The sequence below is a fragment of the Pecten maximus genome, chromosome 7 (genome assembly GCF_902652985.1).
Source record: "Pecten maximus chromosome 7, xPecMax1.1, whole genome shotgun sequence".
Lineage (NCBI taxonomy): Eukaryota > Metazoa > Mollusca > Bivalvia > Pectinida > Pectinidae > Pecten > Pecten maximus.
Window position 1 is genome coordinate 36,899,781 of NC_047021.1, and position 21,652 is coordinate 36,921,432.

The following is a 21,652-nucleotide window of genomic DNA, read 5'->3' on the forward strand; positions in this document are numbered from 1 at the left end:
AGTACATTACTAAGACAGGAGAGTATGACACTCAGACAGGAGAGTACGATACTCAGACAGTAGAGTGCGATACTCATACAGGAGAGTACGATACTCAGACAGGAGAGTACAATATTCATACAGGAGAGTATGATACTCAGACAGGAGAATACGATACTCAGACAGGAGAGTACGATTCTCAGATAGGAGAGTACGATACTCAGACAGGAGAGTACGATACTCAGGCAGGAGAGTATGATACTCAGACAGAAGGAGAGTACAATACTCAGACAGGAGAGTACAATACTCAGGCAGGAGAGTACGATACTCAGACAGTAGAGTACAATACTCAGACAGGAGAGTATGATACTCAGACAGAAAGAGAGTACGATACTCAGACAGGAGAGTACGATACTAAGATAGGAGAGTACGATACTCAGACAGGAGAGTATGATACTCAGACAGAAGGAGAGTACGATACTCAGACAGGAGAGTACGATACTAAGACAGTAGAGTACAATACTCAGACAGGAGAGTACAATATTCATACAGGAGAGTACGATACTCAGAAATGAGAGTACGATACTCAGACAGTAGAGTACAATACTCAGACAGGAGAGTACGATACTCAGATAGGAGAGTACGATACTGAGACAGGAGAGTATGATATTCAGACAGTAGAGTATGCTAGTCAGACATGAGAGTACGATACTCAGACAGGAGAGTATGATACTCAGACAGGAGAGCATGATACTCAGACAGGAGTAACGAAACTCAGACAGGAGAGTACGATACTCAGACAGGAGAGTACGATACTCAGACAGGAGAGTACAATACTTAAACAGGAGAGCATGATACTCAGACAGGAGAGTACAATACTCAGACAGGAGAGTACGATACTCAGACAGGAGAGTACGAAACTCTGACAGGAGAGTACAATACTCAGACAGGAGAGTACAATACTCAGACAGGAGAGTACGATACTCAGACAGGAGAGTACAATACTCAGACAGGAGAGTACGATACTCAGACAGGAGAGTACGATACTCAGACAGTAGAGTACGACACTCAGACAGGAGAGTACGATACTCAGGCAGGAGAGTACGATAATGAGACAAGAGACTACGATACTCAGACAGGACAGTACGATACTCAGACAGGAGAGTATGACACTCAGACAGGAGAGTACGATACTCAAACAGGAGAGTACGATACTCATACAGGAGAGTACGATACTCAGACAGGAGAGTACAATATTCATACAGGAGAGTACGATACTCAGACAGGAGAATACGATACTCAGACAGGAGAGTACGATTCTCAGACAGGAGAGTACGATACTCCGACAGGAGAGTACGATACTCAGACAGGAGAGTACGATACTTAAACAGGAGAGCATGATACTCAGACAGGAGAGTACATTACTAAGACAGGAGAGTATGACACTCAGACAGGAGAGTACGATACTCAGACAGTAGAGTACGATACTCATACAGGAGAGTACGATACTCAGACAGGAGAGTACAATATTCATACAGGAGAGTATGATACTCAGACAGGAGAATACGATACTCAGACAGGAGAGTATGATACTCAGACAGAAGGAGAGTACGATACTCAGACAGGAGAGTACGATACTAAGACAGGAGAGTACGATACTCAGACAGTAGAGTACGATACTCAGACATGAGAGTACGATACTCAGACAGTAGAGTACAATACTCAGACAGGAGAGTACGATACTCAGATAGGAGAGTACGATACTGAGACAGGAGAGTATGATATTCAGACAGGAGAGTATGCTAGTCAGACATGAGAGTACGATACTCAGACAGGAGAGTATGATACTCAGACAGGAGAGCATGATACTCAGACAGGAGAGTACGAAACTCAGACAGGAGAGTACGATACTCAGACAGGAGAGTACGATACTCAGACAGGAGAGTACAATACTTAAACAGGAGAGCATGATACTCAGACAGGAGAGTACAATACTCAGACAGGAGAGTACGATACTCAGACAGGAGAGTACGATACTCAGACAGGAGAGTACAATACTCAGACAGGAGAGTACAATACTCAGACAGGAGAGTACGATACTCAGACAGGAGAGTACAATACTCAGACAGGAGAGTACGATACTCAGACAGGAGAGTACGATACTCAGACAGGAGAGTACGATAATGAGACAGGAGAGTACGATACTCAGACAGGAGAGTACGATACTCAGACAGGAGAGTACGATACTCATACAGGAGAGTACGATACTCAGACAGTAGAGTACGACACTCAGACAGGAGAGTACGATACTCAGGCAGGAGAGTACGATAATGAGACAAGAGACTACGATACTCAGACAGGACAGTACGATACTCAGACAGGAGAGTATGACACTCAGACAGGAGAGTACGATACTCAGACAGTAGAGTACGATACTCATACAGGAGAGTACGATACTCAGACAGGAGAGTACAATATTCATACAGGAGAGTATGATACTCAGACAGGAGAATACGATACTCAGACAGGAGAGTACGATTCTCAGACAGGAGAGTACGATACTCAGACAGGAGAGTACGATACTCAGACAGTAGAGTACAATACTCAGGCAGGAGAGTATGATACTCAGACAGAAGGAGAGTACAATACTCAGACAGGAGAGTACAATACTCATACAGGAGAGTACGATACTCAGACAGTAGAGTACAATACTCAGACAGGAGAGTATGATACTCAGACAGAAGGAGAGTACGATACTCAGAAAGAGAGTACGATACTAAGATAGGAAAGTACGATACACAGACAGGAGAGTATGATACTCAGACAGAAGGAGAGTACGATACTCAGACAGGAGAGTACGATACTAAGACAGGAGAGTACGATACTCAGACAGTAGAGTACGATACTCAGACATGAGAGTACGATACTCAGACAGTAGAGTACAATACTCAGACAGGAGAGTACGATACTCAGATAGGAGAGTACGATACTGAGACAGGAGAGTATGATATTCAGACAGGAGAGTATGCTAGTCAGACATGAGAGTACGATACTCAGACAGGAGAGTATGATACTCAGACAGGAGAGCATGATACTCAGACAGGAGAGTACGATACTCAGACAGGAGAGTACGATACTCAGACAGGAGAGTACGATACTCAGACAGGAGAGTACAATACTTAAACAGGAGAGCATGATACTCAGACAGGAGAGTACAATACTCAGACAGGAGAGTACGATACTCAGACAGGAGAGTACGAAACTCTGACAGGAGAGTACAATACTCAGACAGGAGAGTACAATACTCAGACAGGAGAGTACGATACTCAGACAGGAGAGTACAATACTCAGACAGGAGAGTACGATACTCAGACAGGAGAGTACGATACTCAGACAGGAGAGTACGATACTCATACAGGAGAGTACGATACTCAGACAGTAGAGTACGACACTCAGACAGGAGAGTACGATACTCAGTCAGGAGAGTACGATAATGAGACAAGAGACTACGATACTCAGACAGGACAGTACGATACTCAGACAGGAGAGTATGACACTCAGACAGGAGAGTACGATACTCAGACAGTAGAGTACGATACTCATACAGGAGAGTACGATACTCAGACAGGAGAGTACAATATTCATACAGGAGAGTATGATACTCAGACAGGAGAATACGATACTCAGACAGGAGAGTACGATTCTCAGACAGGAGAGTACGATACTCAGACAGGAGAGTACGATACTCAGACAGGAGAGTACGATATTCAGACAGGAGAGTACGATACTCAGACAGGAGAGTATGATACTCAGACAGGAGAGTACGATACTCAGACAGGAGAATACGATACTCAGACAGGAGAGTACGATACTCAGACAGGAGAATACGATACTCAGACAGGAGAGTATGATACTCAGACAGGAGAGTACGATACTCAGACAGGAGAGTATGATACTCAGACAGGAGAGTACGATACTCAGACAGGAGAATACGATACTCAGACAGGAGAGTACGATTCTCAGACAGGAGAGTACGATACTCAGACAGGAGAGTACGATACTCAGGCAGGAGAGTACGATAATGAGACAGGAGACTACGATACTCAGACAGGAGAGTACGATACTCAGACAGGAGAGTACAATATTCATACAGGAGAGTACGATACTCAGACAGGAGAATACGATACTCAGACAGGAGAGTACGATTCTCAGACAGGAGAGTACGATACTCAGACAGGAGAGTACGATACTCCGACAGGAGAGTACGATACTCAGACAGGAGAGTACGATACTCATACAGGAGAGTACGATAATTAGACAGGAGAGTATGATATTTAGACAGGAGACAGTCTCTATATTTTATAAGTCAATATCCAAATGTGCTATCATTGCTTGTTTGATAGGGGCTTTTAAATAATAACTATATAAGGCTTTGTTGAAAAACGGAAACATATTAAATAATTTCACATACGAGTAAAATCAGTCGTCATTCCTCATTGTGCCTGTACATGTGTTATTAAAATAAATAAAGGCCAAAAGGACATCCTTGGAAATGTCTGCACTTTATATTTAATATTTATAATAAAACTGGTTCTAAATCATACTACATCTGAATATTGAAATACCATATACCTTATGCATAGCTAACAGCAAAAAGCATAGTCAACTCCAAATAAAAAAACCCACTTTACCCTTATTGCTCTGGATGGCATGCGACGGCCCACCGGTATGTTGTTCTGTGAGGTAGTCACCAACTACTACAAGGAGACCCCGTCTCAAAATGACCCTGGCTGTTCACGGGGCGACAAGCCCAGCAAACAAACACTGCGGACGTAGTTATTGAATCCGAAGACGCTTCATCTTCCACGACACCTGGTCTCAACCACCTTGTACGTTTCAATGGTTTTCGTGTAATTATTTATGTTGTTTACACTGTTCTTGTTTTCATGCATGACTTCAATTTAGAAACACAATCGTTTCTACCGTAGGCATGTCAGTATATATGTCCAAGATGTCTTTGTAATTTTTTGTTTGTTTTTTATTCATAACCATTCGCACTAAAACAACGACTTCACTTAAATACATGTATATAAGTTTTTGTTGACAATACTTCATACTTCGTAAATAATATCAGAAATTCCTTACGTCACAGTTTGTGGATTTATTGTAATTAAATGTTATCCTATATGACTATATATTATATATACATATATAAGAAATGGCTATAAATTATATGTATACATATGTAAAATATTCCTCGATCTTACCTATAAATGTATATTGTTTGTTTGTAGGATCATGTGTGACAGTACCAAATGTAGATCTCGATATTCACGAGCGGAGGCCGAGCGTGACATACATGCACAATGCGTACAGGTGTACCCGTAAAATAGTACGTATAGGTGGTCGTGACGCACCTTTTACGTAAACAGAACAGGGAAGTTGTTAACACGGGAGTTAAAATGGCCGTACATTGTAAACTGGACTGGGGAAGATAGAAAACAACAGCTGGGCGTGTCCATATACACGACAATATGGACAGAACAATAGCAATAGTATTTCTCCAAGGTATGTAGCTATACCTATAGGGAAACTGGCGTGTAACAAACGACCAGACATACTCCACCGACACTACACTGTTTTCAATATGCTAGTAGATATATGTATATAAAGGTAGATAGACAGTTGTATATGTGTCATTAATTATATAACTGGAGAGAGAGACACACACATATACCGTATGTATAAAGCATGTGGTTGGGAAGGAACGCGGGGTGGGGGTTGGGGGTTGGGGGTAGCTAAGTGGCGGTAGGGTGGTTTGTGTGTGGGGGTGCGGGGGAAGGTATGTGTGTGTAAGTCGGTGTGATGATACATGTATTTTAACATGCTACATGAGTATAAATGTTTCTAAATATTTCTTAAAAAAATATTTGAGTATTTAATTTCTACACAAGCCGTCACTGTTTCGAAATTTGAAAGATTTGTATTGTCCACAAATTATAATCGTGTAATTTCAAAGTTCGATTTAGTATCACAGGAAGCTAAAGTGTTTGTGGATTTAGTGTCAAGTTCTGTGTGTTTACATCAGGTCACGAGGCCCAGTTTAAATAAATGCCTGAATGACACATACACATTCTAGATCATGGTTTGATAATAAATCCAGACGTCTCGTTATTCAATCCCTAACCATACTCAACAGACAACACTTGTGGGACAAAATGATTTTACTTATACAAGGTCCTGAACACACTTCCTGTACGTAAACAGGTAAACAAAAGTCTATATTTAGACACTCACCTGTGTGTGCGCTTGCTGTAACGGTTTGATTTTATCTATAAACTAGATTCGTTTAGTCTTACATTACACCATGCATTGGAAATTCAAAACTGGAGGTAGAAATACACAACTACAACATATATCACCTCAAAGTAAAACTGACTTCCACACAACATATACACCATTAACAAACACCAAACTATAAAGGGAAGTATACATGTACATGTACAGTGTATACACACTTTCCTGAATGATGTGGCGGCCAATGGCTTCTACACAACCGCCTATAACTACATGTACCTCCCCTCGCGTTCTTGCTACAACTATGACACTTTTGCAATCAAAATGGTGCACATTGTTAATTAGCTTAAATTCAAAATTTTAATATACAGATGTAAAATACTCGAACATTACCACTTCTTCGTTATTTGATAAAACACTTTCATATATACAAATATACACATATTAGTCCATTTCCGTTATACTAGATATGGAACATCGATATTTAAATTATATTAAGTATCTTACACCAGATATATGTATTTGATAATAAAATGCGGATAAAGGGAGGATCATGCCATGCTTCAACTTGTCGACGACGTGTTGCAAGTTGAACTACATGTACAGTGTATAACACATTCACTCGGCCAATGACATACTCTTGACGCCACAGACATTGGCCACTTGTCCCGACGTTCGCGTAAAACGTGACTACCTTCCGCCTACCACTTACTTACTTATATGCTTACGAACTTACCATTTCTTGATGACAACGTTACCGCCTTCTATACAACGGTTGTTTACGTTTCTCAGTTGTTTTAATATTTATGGAGTTACTGATAATATTACAAGTTTCGCGATGTTCGGCCAGGGTGTTCAGATTAAGGCCTAATGGGCACCTTATCTCGTTAATAGGACACGTCCTTCTTCGGTATTATTACAAAGTCTACTTTTGTTTTCAGTGTCTCGGTTGTTAGTTCAAGGACGTTACATCACTTTCGTATCTAGTTTTATCTAATACTCATGTACTTCTATTGTTGAACCGTTATGTATGTCTGTAGACGTATTTCCATAAAATAACTTTGAATTGAAGTGAATTTATTTGTAACTACTGTGTATCACGGGGCTTAGCACGATTTTCCAAATGATAGTCCATATATATATAAATATTAAAGTGTCTGACACTATAATACATATATATATATATATATATATATGGACTATAATTTGGAAAATCGTACCAAGCCCCTGTGCTGTGTATGGCAAGCAGTGTCGCTAAGTCAGAAGACGGTAGCTCTTCCGGAACACTCGGTATTTTCGCCCTGTATTTCCCCTAAGTGTCGTAGCAGTGTCTCATATAGCGCATTTCGATACCGTCATAAAACAAAGAACCGAGGAGAAATTCAGTCTGAGTGTAAATCTTTCCTTGCTTATGCTCAATGATATGGTTTATTGATTTTGAATTTGATTACATTTTTTGTCTGCAGCTCTGGGTGATATTTTCTGATATTATATATCCATTCATATCCTATATGGCGGACACTATCGCACACAATCGTGGAATCGTCAGTACTTTCCATAAACAGGAAAATATTTCCCCGTTTTAATGAGAGAGAAAAAAACACACATCGCAGATGAATTAAAGAAAAACCCATTTGATGCAAATATTGTGATAAAAATCAATTGGCATATCCGTCTGAGTAATTGCAATCAATCCATGCATTTGCAGGTTTGTGTTCCTATACTTCCGCGTACACAGCCACCTATTGTTCAGCACAGGACGGAACGGCACTAGAAGTATACTGTAGTTATGGCTGTTGTGGTAACTTCTCCAGGACGACACCATGTTGTACGGCGGATGAAGACTCTTCAGCATCTATGTAAGTAATACACGGAAGTGAAACTGGTACTAATATATTTATTTCAATTCACGTGTTTACTTTTGCATTATAGGTGTTGATGAATTGTCTCCCTTGTGGAACTGTATTGTAGTAGTGTTAATTGCAATGACACAAGATGATAATGCCTTCAATTTTGTCTCGACATAAAACGTAGGTCTGCGCCCATCAGTATTTATTTTTGATTGGACGACGAAAGGAGAGTAGAGAACTATGACATGAAATCAGGTAATCTATCTAATGACATGGTTGTACTTTACCTCTCACTACCAGGTTTTAAAGATAAATATATCTTAACGGGTACAGTGTAAGATATCGGACAATTCTGAATTCTGTCGGAAAAACAACCAAAAACAACAAAATAACAACAAAAACAAAAGACAAAAAAACGAAAATAACAAAAAGCAAAAAAAAAAAAAAAGCAAAAAAAAAACAACAAAAAACAACAACAACAACAACAACAAAACAAAACAAAAACAAAACAAAAAGAAAAAGAAAAGGAAAGAAAAAAAATCTCCCAATCTGCCATACCTATGTGTAGACGAATGTCTCACAGTTCATGCAATGATTTGCTCTGTTTCTCTTCATTTCAGACCACCGTTCAGTATATTCTTTTATGCGCTAACCGTCTTCATTCTGTTTCTGCTGATTGTGTGTTGTGTGGGTAGAGTTGCCCGACTGAAGAACCGACAACCAAGCGCAGCAGCACTGCCAGGAGGACGTCAATCTGTCCGATCTGGCTCACGCTCACAGAGGAGAGTTACAACTGATCTGAGTACGTATGTAAAAAAAGAGGGGATTGTCAAATAGGTCTCTGTCACTCTGCCGACACAGCAAGCTGTATTAGCCCAGTTGGTTATTTAGATAGACATAGCTAATCTTCTTACCAAATGTCTCACAATTTGCTGGTGATTGATAACTATGTTTTAGCATGGTTTGGTCATCTTTAACGTCCTTAACGAACTTTGCGACTTAAGATAAGAACCGTGTACACGTAATGGAACATTTAAGTGTTTTAATTACTGGTTCCAGATTTGTATTGTTCACTCAGACACATATATGTGTGTTTGACTGTTAAAAGAGGTATCATATAAAATGTAATTTTCACAAATGGCGGAACACAACAAATCTTATTACTCATGAGAATCTGGTGTTATCGTCTACATGTCTCTGCCTATTGCTAGGTTCCGCCTCACGAACTTTATTTTAGTCAGTGCTCCGTCCGCCTTAGTTACAGGTTTATTGTCTACATGTCTCCTTCTATTGCTAGGTTTTGTCTCGCTAACTTTACTTTAGTCAGCGCTCTGTCCGCCTTAGTTAGTTACAGGTTTATTGTCTACATGTCTCCTTCTATTGCTAGGTTTTGTCTCACCAACTTTAGTCAGTGCTCCGTCCGCCTTAGTTAGTTACAGGTTTATCGTCTACATGTCTCTGCCTATTGCTAGGGTTTGTCTCACCAACTTTAGTCAGTGCTCCGTCCGCCTTAGTTAGTTACCAACTTTAGTCAGTGCTCTGTCCGCCTTAGTTAGTTACAGGTTTATCGTCTACATGTCTCTGCCTATTGCTAGGGTTTGTCTAAACAAATTTAGTCAGTGCTCCGTCCGCCTTAGTTAGTTACAGGTTTATCGTCTACATGTCTCTGCCTATAGCTAAGTTTTGTCTCACCAACTTTAGTCAGCGCTCTGTCCGCCTTAGTTAGTTACAGGTTTATCGCCTACGTGACTCCTTCTATGGCTAGGTTTTGTCTCACCAACTTTAGTCAGTGCTCCGTCCGCCTTAGTTAGTCACAGGTTTATTGTCTACATGTCTCCTTCTGTTGCTAGGTTTTGTCTCGCTAACTTTACTTTAGTCAGTGCTCTGTCCGCCTTAGTTAGTTACAGGTTTATTGTCTACATGACTCTGCCTATTGCTAGGTTTTGTCTCGCCAACTTTAGTCAGTGCTCCGTCCGCCTTAGTTAGTTACAGGTTTATCGTCTACATGTCTCTGCCTATTGCTAGGGTTTGTCTCACCAACTTTAGTCAGTGCTCCGTCCGCCTTAGTTAGTTACAGGTTTATCGCCTACGTGACTCCTCCTATAGCTAGGTTTTGTCTCGCCAACTTTAGTCAGTGTTCTGTCCGCCTTAGTTAGTTACAGGTTTATCGTCTACATGTCTCTGCCTATTGCTAGGTTTTGTCTCGCCAACTTTAGTCAGTGCTCCGTCCGCCTTAGTTAGTTACAGGTTTATCGCCTACGTGACTCCTTCTATTGCTAGGTTTTGTCTCACCAACTTTAGTCAGTGCTCCGTCCGCCTTAGTTAGTTACCAACTTTAGTCAGTGCTCCGTCCGCCTTAGTTAGTTACAGGTTTATCGCATACGTGACTCCTTCTATTACTAGGTTTTGTCTCACTAACTTTATTTTAGTCAGTACTCTGTCCGCCTTAGTTAGTTACAGGTTTATCGTCTACATGTCTCTGCCTATTGCTAGGGTTTGTCTCACCAACTTTAGTCAGTGCTCCGTCCGCCTTAGTTAGTCACAGGTTTATTGTCTACATGTCTCCTTCTGTTGCTAGGTTTTGTCTCGCTAACTTTACTTTAGTCAGTGCTCTGTCCACCTTAGTTAGTTACAGGTTTATTGTCTACATGACTCCTCCTATAGCTAGGTTTTGTCTCGCCAACTTTAGTCAGTGCTCCGTCCGCCTTAGTTAGTTACAGGTTTATCGCCTACGTGACTCCTCCTATAGCTAGGTTTTGTCTCGCCAACTTTAGTCAGTGTTCTGTCCGCCTTAGTTAGTTACAGGTTTATCGTCTACATGTCTCTGCCTATTGCTAGGTTTTGTCTCGCCAACTCTAGTCAGTGCTCCGTCCGCCTTAGTTAGTTACAGGTTTATCGCCTACGTGACTCCTTCTATTGCTAGGTTTTGTCTCACCAACTTTAGTCAGTGCTCCGTCCGCCTTAGTTAGTTACCAACTTTAGTCAGTGCTCCGTCCGCCTTAGTTAGTTACAGGTTTATCGCATACGTGACTCCTTCTATTACTAGGTTTTGTCTCACTAACTTTATTTTAGTCAGTACTCTGTCCGCCTTAGTTAGTTACCAACTTTAGTCAGTGCTCTATCCGCCTTAGTTAGTTACTGGTTTATCGCCTACGTGACTCCTTCTATTGCTAGGTTTTGTCTCGAGAACTATAGCCAGTGTTCTGTCAGCGTTATTTATTTACTGTTTTACCGTTTTCATGGCTCCTATCGTTAGGTTTTGTCTCACTGACTATCGCCAGTGTTCTAGTCGTCTTATGACATTTACAGTAAGGAAAACAAATGAAACAAAAACAACACAGATACTTTATAGAACATTTCGAAGAAATAGAATTAGAACATTTTCGAAATCTATATGGTACCTATGAATACCTTCAAAATGAGTTTAGCATGCATTGTTATTTAAAACCATTGCTGCAAAAAAAAATAAAAAAAAATGAAAGACTTTACTTAAATTTAGCGATCAGTTTATGACAAAAAGTTTGACGAATTTCTGTATCAAAATATTCAGTGAAACGTTTGTATGGCATGCAGTTAAATGACGAATTTCGTTTAATTCATTAAGAAATACTCCTGTATTCTGTTTTCTTTGCAATTTTGAAACGGTAAGTTAAAAGTATTTTGTAAAAGGAAGTGCGCTTTGAATAAAATAATTATTTACTGTAAACGGAAAAAAGTCAACAATTGGTTAAGTATATTATGTATTTGTTAGCGAAGAAATCAACTATCCTAGTTGATGTATTTAATATTTTAATGTTTTGTTTACACCGTGCATATTAAAGATATGCGTCGAAGGTAGGGATACCTCTAAAGACAAAGAACTTAATATATTGGTGGATATGGTACTTTTATATCAATTTCGAATTTTTCTAGGTCGGACATTAGTTATAGCAACGATTGAAAATTTGATCAGAATTGGACGGCAGTCAAGCGAGTCAAATCAAAACACTGACGAGCCAGTTCATCCAATCACCGACGTGCCTTTGTCCCCGCCAAGTTACTACGACGCAATGAAAACTTCTCCACCAGATCTGCCGCCGCCATATTCCGAAGTTGTGAATGAAAATCTTAATTCTCCACCGGTTGATGCCCAGGGGTAAAATTGTGTCCAATGGTCCACCGATAAAACTGTGCCTAGTTATAAAGTACCAAAAGGTGACCTCCCCCTATGGGTTTTGTGTATAATGTTTGAAGTTGCAACTTTGGCGATGTACACAATTCCACACCGAATGTATAAAATGACTGTTAAAACATTGCCAACAAAAATGTATTTATTGTATCAAAATGGTTGTCATAGTTACATGTAAGTTCTTGCTTATTTCTGCGAAAATTATCAGAATAATATTAGTGCCAAAATAATTGCTCTTCTTCAATGATAGATGTGCTAGTATCTTTAAAGGTAAATTGGCTTGTGTCATTTGTCCTGCTTTAACATTCTTTATCTACAGCCCGACCATATAATGCGTAGCTCCAAAAAGTCACATTTTAAGATATAGTCGACGTGAAATGACAATGAGATGTGCTATATTTACCTCACATGATTTCGTAATGTTGCAAACAAATTCACATAATAGTGGGGATAGAAAGAACCGACCGAGAAGTTTTTATCTTTATTCTCGACCATGTTAAATCTTGTATAAAATGCGAATATTAGATAATTGAAGCTTTTGAATGATAAGGGTCATAGCAAATATAGGATCTCTTGTATTGTGACTGTCCTACATACAGTTTCTGCACTCCCTTTCAGTCTCTCCCAGAATGCATAGCGGCCCACTTTACAGCAATCTCTCCCAGAGTGCATTGCGGTTCCCTTCATAACGGGAACCGCAATGCACTCTGGGAGAGATTGACTTTGCAGCACGTGAATGTAGCATACAAATGAAACCATGAGAATGATTTCCACATCCAACACTATCACCTGTCCACGCGTTGGATAACATACTCACTCCTGACCTCTATTGAGAACTGATATAATTGTTTTTCTCCCAACATATTGCGCCCTTCTTCCATTGACTCTTCCACAATCTCCACTAGAGTCGTCGTTCCTTACACTCACAATGAATGTTAAAGAACGACAACTCTGAGTAGCAAGTGATTTCGTTTATTCATTAAACAATCTTTTTTTCTTCTGACAATATCCCCCCCCCCCCCCCCCTCCCCCTCTTCCTACCTTCAACCAGTCCAATATTAAGATTACCCACCTACATGATTGCGAATCCTAAACGAGTTGAAAATGATTAAGTACACTTCCGTCGTGGCTTGTATTTATTGATCGATAATTGAAAAATCGCAACGTATCGGTAATTTCCGTCAAGGGTCGGTTTGATTGCGAGTATTCACGGAATTTACCGATATGTTGCTGTTGGCTCTGTGTGATATAAAACAAGTAAATTTGTGGATCAGTAAGCGATATAGCTCTTCAATTATTACGTTAAGGTGATAACATAAATATGATACATTTTGATATATGCTATTTACATTATTAATTCTCGCCGGTGCTAACACTCGATAAATTTGCTTTGCCCGGGATGTGGAATGCTTTGACGTTTAAACATAATGGTAAATTTACAGTGAATTTTTTGTTTATTTTTGTCCCGAAATGTGTCTGTACAAACATATATCATCACATAACATCACTGGAATACCAATGTGTTATTTTGTGTTTAATTACCCTGTAGAATGTACATATGTTTAATCTGAACTGGTTACTCACTAACGATATTTTATATCCTGTATCTGGTAACCCTTACGAGAAGTAAAATGTCCATGGTATACATATTGTTTGTAGGTATCGTTCATAAGGGGTCCATGTATTATACTCGGATTGTTGTTGTTATGTTTCGTTTCCATATATGGACATGTATATTTTAGTATTTGATTATTTGCAGATTTACATTATAATTATTTTGTTTATGGATTCGGAATGGGCTGTCGAGTTTTGATACTAAGGGGTATATTTTTATAGTTACATTTACGCTGCAGAGTCACTTTATCAACCTAGTAAGTCCCGCTCCGTGTTACCTAAGAATAATATTTTCTTTCTTTTTTACAGCTTTTTTAAATGAAGCGTATTTAGCTGTTTACAAGCCAGTAAAAAACAACACAGCTAAAAAAGATTTCTTACACATATTTTAACATTAAACAGTTTTTTTTTGTTATTAACGCTACTTTAAAATATCAATAATCGTCATTTATTGGACTTTAAATGCACTGATGTCAACTGAAGTTCACCTAAGTATAGGGAATACACACCGGAAATGTAATTATAGTACTATGAACCGAAATGAGTATGAATACAAACGGTGATTGATGTAAACAAGTGCTAGTTTTCCAAAAAGCCAAGAGGACTTCCAATTGCATTATTTATAAGTCAGCAGTTAAAGTAAATTTTGAGATAGATGGTTGTGTAGGAACTCGCGTAGTTATACTGAGAATTTATATGTGAGAGAGATATAGAGGATATTGAATGGTTTCCCGTTTAATATAAAATATACATGTATTTCACGAGTATGCCAGAATATCGATATTTTCACAAGTGCCAAGCACGTGTGAAAAATATCGAAATATAAAAATTAAAAACATCGAAAAATTAATAGTGTCAAAAAGTGCGGGAATCAGTAATGACGTCATCTCTTTGTGACGTTACTCCAAGTCAACTTGACGGCGCCATTTGGAAAGTACTGATCAACGCGTTTTCTGCTGTTATAGGAGAATCTGTGCATGAATAGCTAACGTCAAGTGAGTATTTTGTCAAAAAGTAGTCTGACAATTTCAGAAATACTGCAAAATAACCAATTTATTTATATCCGCGTCGATTCGAAAAATCGGCAAGTTTCGACGAGGTGAATACAAAGGTCCCCTCTGATTGGTCAAAAACGGAAAACTTATATTTTCACTGCAAAACTTATATTTTCACTGCAACATCTTATATTTTCACTGCAAAATCTTATATTTTCACTGCTCATTGCTGCAGTAAAAACATAAGTTTTATTAGTTTGATAAATTTCTATATTTAACTGGCAAAAATGCAACAAAACTTGGTATTAATTACGTCTACGAGCGGACAAGTTAACTTGTTAGTCAGGTGGTTCTATGGAGTTGCTCTCATGCGCATGTCGCTCTGATTTTATCGATTTCTGACCATAAACAAACAACAGCGCCGCCAAGCGGGGAATAGCAGAACAATGTCCAACCATCATGTATGAACATTAACTCTCTGATTATATCAATCACGTTTTGTATGCAATTAATTTCCCAATTGTACCTCTTCGAGTGGTTATGTCACAGGCAGCAGACAACCAATCAATACTAGCGAGCCAATCAAAGTAGACAGACTACAGTCCATGTACAGTTTGTATAGGAGCTAATCAAAGTAGACATACTACGATGTACATTTACGAGCCAATCAAAGTAAAACATACTGCGATCCATGAATATACCAATCTAAGTAGACGGATTACAATCCATGTATAGGACCCAGTCAATGTAGACAGACTAAAATCCATTACAATCCCCACAATATGGCCAGTTCAGCGACCAATTATAATGATACCATCCTGGGATAGTAGCAAATAATGCAAATCAGACTTAACTCTCGTTTGGACGAGAAGTGATAGAAAACGTAGGTGATTTGTATATTTTCGCTTAATTATCATTTTATCACGTTTTGGACGGAACTTAAACTTGTATAAAGAGTGAATGCGTTTTTCATTACTCACTGACCGCCATTTGTAGACCATTGATTCGTAATTGTCAAATATGTCCAGTAGCGTTTCAGCGTAGTTTGAAATTATGCAAGACTGGAAGCTGACGAGACAAATCTGGCGAAAGATTATCCATACCATTATAAACAGCGTAGAATATCGCACAATTGTTTTGACATCATAAAACTCAATTTTCATGGCGCCCACACTATTCAGTTCTTAATATTAGCAGAGATGCCTCCGGAAGGCAACGCTATAAATACACAGTGTCAATCACAATAGAATTAAAAAAACGTAGTATAACTGCACCTTTAGACAAGAATAATGTAATACACATGTATATGGAAATGTTAGAAGCGATGAAATATATTTTACAATAGATGTGTTTCGCGGACTTTGGTTTAAAGTCTTCAGGAGAAAGCGCATGGAAACGTCAGCACGTACTATGGACTGTTCCGATAAGTTTACATTCCAAAGACTCTTGGATATATTTCTTACTGTATTTCCTGTCGTAATCATTTTTGGTTTATGGTAAGGGGTGGGAATGTAAACGTAACTATGAAACTGCATTCCGGTTCGGGTTATACGCTCATGAACGCTGTAATGCAGTTGACGTTCATATGTCATTAACGTGAAATGTTGTTTAGATGATTAAAAAAAACCTGCTTACTATATATCATTATTGTGCTATTTATATCGTAAGTGGTCTTTTACTTAACGTGTCTTTCATTAGTTGAAATCTCATCCTTTTCTTGTATCAAATCAAAATATGTTAATCAGATATCTAGAGATGTTTGATCCGTGACGTACTACTTTGCGTTACTAGTTCCGAATTAGTATTTATATGTATATATTTATATTTATACATGTAATTAAAGGTAAACAATGTCCTTGTTAATGATGTACATAATGATAATAAAAAAAAACATAAAACCATAAAATCACAAGTGCTCTCAGTTGCTTTGAGTGAAGATAAATACCTTAAGAGCTTGCTCTGAAAGCAAGTGAAAGCGCTTGTGATTTTATAGTTTGTGTTTGTTATTATTATTATATACATGTGTATATTGATGTGGTAATATGCCATTGCTGTTTTGCAGATTTTTCTTTAAATATTTGACAAAAGGGTGTTTAAAAGTAATCGCTTAGAGTTATTTTGTAATTTCCTTATTTTTATATATAAAGTGTTGAAGTTTGGAATAATTATCATTATGTAAATAAGAATTAAGTAATGTATGTTTCTTATCCTTTACGATTGTTAAACAATTAACATTCATATAGAAAACCAGAAATTTTCCCTGTTTTCCTTTTCCTTCGTGTTTTCCTTCAAGACAAAATTGAATATGATAATTTATTTATTGTACCATGACATCATCTACTCCCATCGAAAACGATTGAATGTTGTTTTGTTGTCAGTTTTGTTTGCCTACAGCACATCAATTCGTCATATACTTAATTGGTGATATGGCATCGTCGATGTTTATTTATTATACCAATTAAAACCAAAAATGTACAAATACATTTCTAATATTTAACATATCAGTAAAGATGATAACAGAATATACATAGATATGTTTATGATAATGTACACGATTTATGATAATGCTTGTTATTGAAATATTTACGAAATAAATATTTTATACTAATTTAAATCTTATTCTTATTTTTCGACGATATCGCTTTCACTTCTTTAATGACAACCCTGACTGGTTTTAATTTTTGGACACCTGAAAGATCTTTGGATTATACGTAAAAAAACAAAATTTGAATCAATCGAACAAATATATAAAATGAAAATAAGTATTGTAATGAAAGCACGAGTCTATTTATGTTTGAAAAAATATGAAAGGTAATGGAATTTATTTTAGAAAAAACAGTTTGGGCTTGGTTCGACTGGACTTCCTGAGTTTGACCAGTCTCCACTGACCGTCTAGTCTATGTTGGGCTTGTAAGGACGGGTTTGACCTTGGACCACCTGGCCCTAGTTTTAGTTATAGGTAAGCTACATACTCTGTATTCAAGTTATATATATATATAGTCTGTGTATGTAAGTGTGTGTGAAAGTTGTCTTTGTTTCTTTCTGTATCATGTAATTACTTTATGTGGAAAATCTGAATAAAAATGTCACAAGTAAAAAAAAACAGATTTCCTGAAATTAAGGAATTCCTCAACTTAAAAAAATCACAGGAAGCCATTACAGATTTTAAGAAAAGTTTATAAGCAATCCTATCATTATTTTATTGCCCAATCTTTCTACAGAACTAGAAACTTTCAAGATCCATGATGGTGTGAAGGATGCGAATCAACATGTACCTAGCCTTAATAAGAATCCATTTAAACAACGCTATATTGCTGGCTCAAATAGTTGTTCATCGACGCCCTTACCTTCAATTCTTACCGCCATTCTTAGTACAAACAAGCCAGAGATGCATTCCTATTGGGATACAGTTTACTCCAGAAGCGGATTTAATGGAATGTGGATTTTGAAAACTCCAAAGATCTTTCGATTTATCTTGAACATCCGCCTCTTGGTTTGATTTGTTTTTGTTTAACGTCCTATTAACAGCCAGGGTCATTTAAGGACGTGCCAGGTTTTGGAGGTGGAGGAAAGCCGGAGTACCCGGAGAAAAACCACCGGCCTACGGTCAGTACCTGGCAACTGCCCGTCTGACATCCACCTCTCTGAGCGTTTCTTACATTCATTCATTCTTCATTCTCCTTTTATGAGAACTTTCCCCCCAATATATACGGTATAAGTACATAGCTGTTAACGATACCAGGGTATACTTGGTAAAACATACTATTAGGACTAATAGAAAATACACCGAAGATTAATTCGTGAAAATGATTTAATTTCTGATCGATAAAATCTTTGTTGAGTATGGTTACCATATTCCATAAAAAAAATACCCTGTAGAACTTGGAATCAAGGACACTGCAGACTCTTCAACATCAGCCTCTTACTTCGATCTTTACATACAACGTAACCAATGATTAAGCTGTTTGATAAGCGTGATGATTTCATTTCCCCAAAAGTCTTTCTGAAAAAATGACATCCTTCCATTCCCTACCTGTATTTACATATCCCATTTGATTCAATATTGAAGGGCTTGTTCCCATTGCTTTAGAAGTCTGTCTAAGATGTCTTCTGCTGAAACTAACAATACCAGATTTTGAGCAATGCAAGTTGACGCAGACCATGGGGAAGTTTCATGGTCGAAATCATGAAAGTATGAAATGTTGGATTTCCTGGTGCGATATGGAGACTGGTGCTTGTTGATATACCAGTGGTTCTCATGTCGCCACGCTGTCATTTGAGATTGTGACTTCACCCGGATTTGACCTAGATCGGCATGGCGGATGTCGTTAAAGAGGCAACAGACTCTTCCACAGTACCTGGTTTTATTTTCCTTGTATTTTGTCCACAGGGGCTTGGCACGATTTTACAAATGATAGTCCTATAGTGACTATAATACATATATATATCTATATGGACTATCATTTGTAAAATCGTGTCAAGCCCCTGTGATTTTGTCCAGAGTTTCTATGCATATCTTTATTTGTGTTTATGTTTTGCCCCCCTCGTTTAATTGATTTTTAATTGGAATTATGGTTCTGTTATCATGTTGTTATTCTTCGTTGTTTTTCGATGTTAAGAAATAAGCTTCAAAGTTCCCGAAGGTAACGACCGTTGATGACACTTGGACTTGGTCTGTTCTTGACTCTTATCTAGTCTTATTGTGTGGCCTTGTTCAGTACAGGACGGGACGGACTAGACTGTACTGGTTTAGATTGGACGTTGTTCTTTTCAGTGTTTCCATGTAAATCTTTTATTTTTATTTATTTATTTTTTTGCACCGGTTTTATCGATTTTGAGCTATGATTACAGTTTTCGTAATATGTTGGTAGTATCTGTTGTGTTTGTGTGACAGTAATGTAAAGAAAAGTAGTGAATATCAGCGCGTATCTATGGTAATGATACTCCCAAAAATGTAAGTGACCGGCTGACCGCCATTTTAATTCTAAAACGTGTTGAGTTACACATGAACTAGAGAAAAAATGATGGCTCAGACGTTACATTGAATGTTACATAATATCTTAAGGACGATTTGTAATCTGTGGTTTTTCTCCGGGTACTCCGTCTTTCCTCCACCTCCAAAACCTGGCACGTCCTTAAATGACCCTGGCTGTTAATAGGACGCTAAACAAAAACAAATCAAATAAAAAAAAGTAATCTGTATTTTCCCCCTATCTTGTCTAAATTTTATAAATGTATTCTTTTCAAACTTGATGCATGGCGTATTTTGTGTGTTTGTTGTAATCCGATTAGCATTTTTTCATTCTTTTTTTGTGCCTATCGTCACTGGAGAGAATGTTTAGATATATGGGATTCAATATTCAACAATGTATGAATTTTCTACAGTTAACCTGTCTAGTAATTAGAGGTTATGAGCCTTTGATGTTTTTCATGTAATTAAACTTGATGCATGACGTATTTCGTGTGTGTTTGTTGTCCTTGGAATGGTGAAATATCACGTATTTAATTCCTGTCTGGCGTCTCACTCTTTCAGTTGACGACTGTGGGACAGGTTTCGGAGGAATGGATCCACGTAAAAAAAAGTCATAATTATATCTGTATCCACAGCATAAATATGCAATGGATTTGTAAATAGATTTTCGTACACCATAACAAGAGTTGGATTTGAAAACAAAAAGCAAAACAAAAAACGTGTGTATGCGATAATTACATGTATACACGGTATGAAAGTGTATGAAATTGCAATCAAATCCACAGGTATTTTAGGCAACCCTAAAATTAGTTTAGTCACATTCTGAATAATAGGTAATAAGTTTTATAGATGTTAGGGTACATGTAGCAGGCTAATTGTTCAAAATAGTTATATACATATACAATTACATACATATTTCTCTCGGTACAACGACAGGAAAAAGTTGTCTTCCTTCGTCATTTGTGTTTCTATGTTATATATACAATTACATACATATATATTTTTTAATGCGTCACAGTAAAAAATATATTAAAGAACTGAAATTTGCTTTAAAAGGTGTTAACAGACTTGTTTATATTGTTTGTTATGTTGTTTTGTTTATATCAAATTACTTCCAGGAATTTGGCAAATTCAGCACGAGTTGTCATTGGACTTCCATATTCTTTCGTATCTGACTATATGACGCTGAATGCCTCGAATGGAGGAAGGCTCGTACCTCTCTCCCATTTGGTTAGGAATATTCATAAAGAACACACAAAGTAATTTGTTTAGGCGGGGAGGAGGGAGAGATTCTGTAGGACGTATTTCGCTCAGGTTAAAATATTTGTAGATTATATTGACGTCACAGTTGGTTTTTCTTTCTAGTGTAATTGTTTTCACCTTGATGTTTATGAAACTATCAATATCAAAATCGGCCAAGGAGTTATCATGCAGACGTTTCGGAGTTTTGAGATTCTGACGGTGAAGGTTATCGCGACAAAATGACGTTAACATTTGGGTTACAAAAGTAACTTGGTCATTGTTATGGGGATTGATATCAAGACCGACGAGCGATAATGAAGGTACACAGAAGCTTTTGTTTGTTTTTGGTTAACGTCATATTAACAGCCAGGGTCATTTAAGGATGTGCCAGGTTTTGGAGGTGGAGGAAAGCCGGAGTACCCGGAGAAAAACCACCGGCCTACGGTCAGTACCTGGCAACTGCCCCATGTAGGTTTCGAACTCGCAGGTGGAGGGCTAGTGATAAAGTGTCGGGACACCTTAACCTTAACCTTGG

General features: G+C 38.0%; 1 protein-coding gene across 1 annotated transcript; it reads left to right on the forward strand.

Moving 5' to 3' along the window:
- The first annotated feature begins 5,370 nt into the window (after positions 1-5,370).
- Positions 5,371-13,038, forward strand: LOC117330741. Its single transcript, XM_033889200.1, has 4 exons — positions 5,371-5,547; positions 7,985-8,135; positions 8,747-8,928; positions 12,039-13,038. Exons 1-4 carry the CDS (start codon positions 5,514-5,516, stop codon positions 12,263-12,265), a joined length of 594 nt encoding a protein of 197 aa, XP_033745091.1. The 5' UTR covers positions 5,371-5,513; the 3' UTR covers positions 12,266-13,038.
- The last annotated feature ends 8,614 nt before the right edge of the window (positions 13,039-21,652 follow it).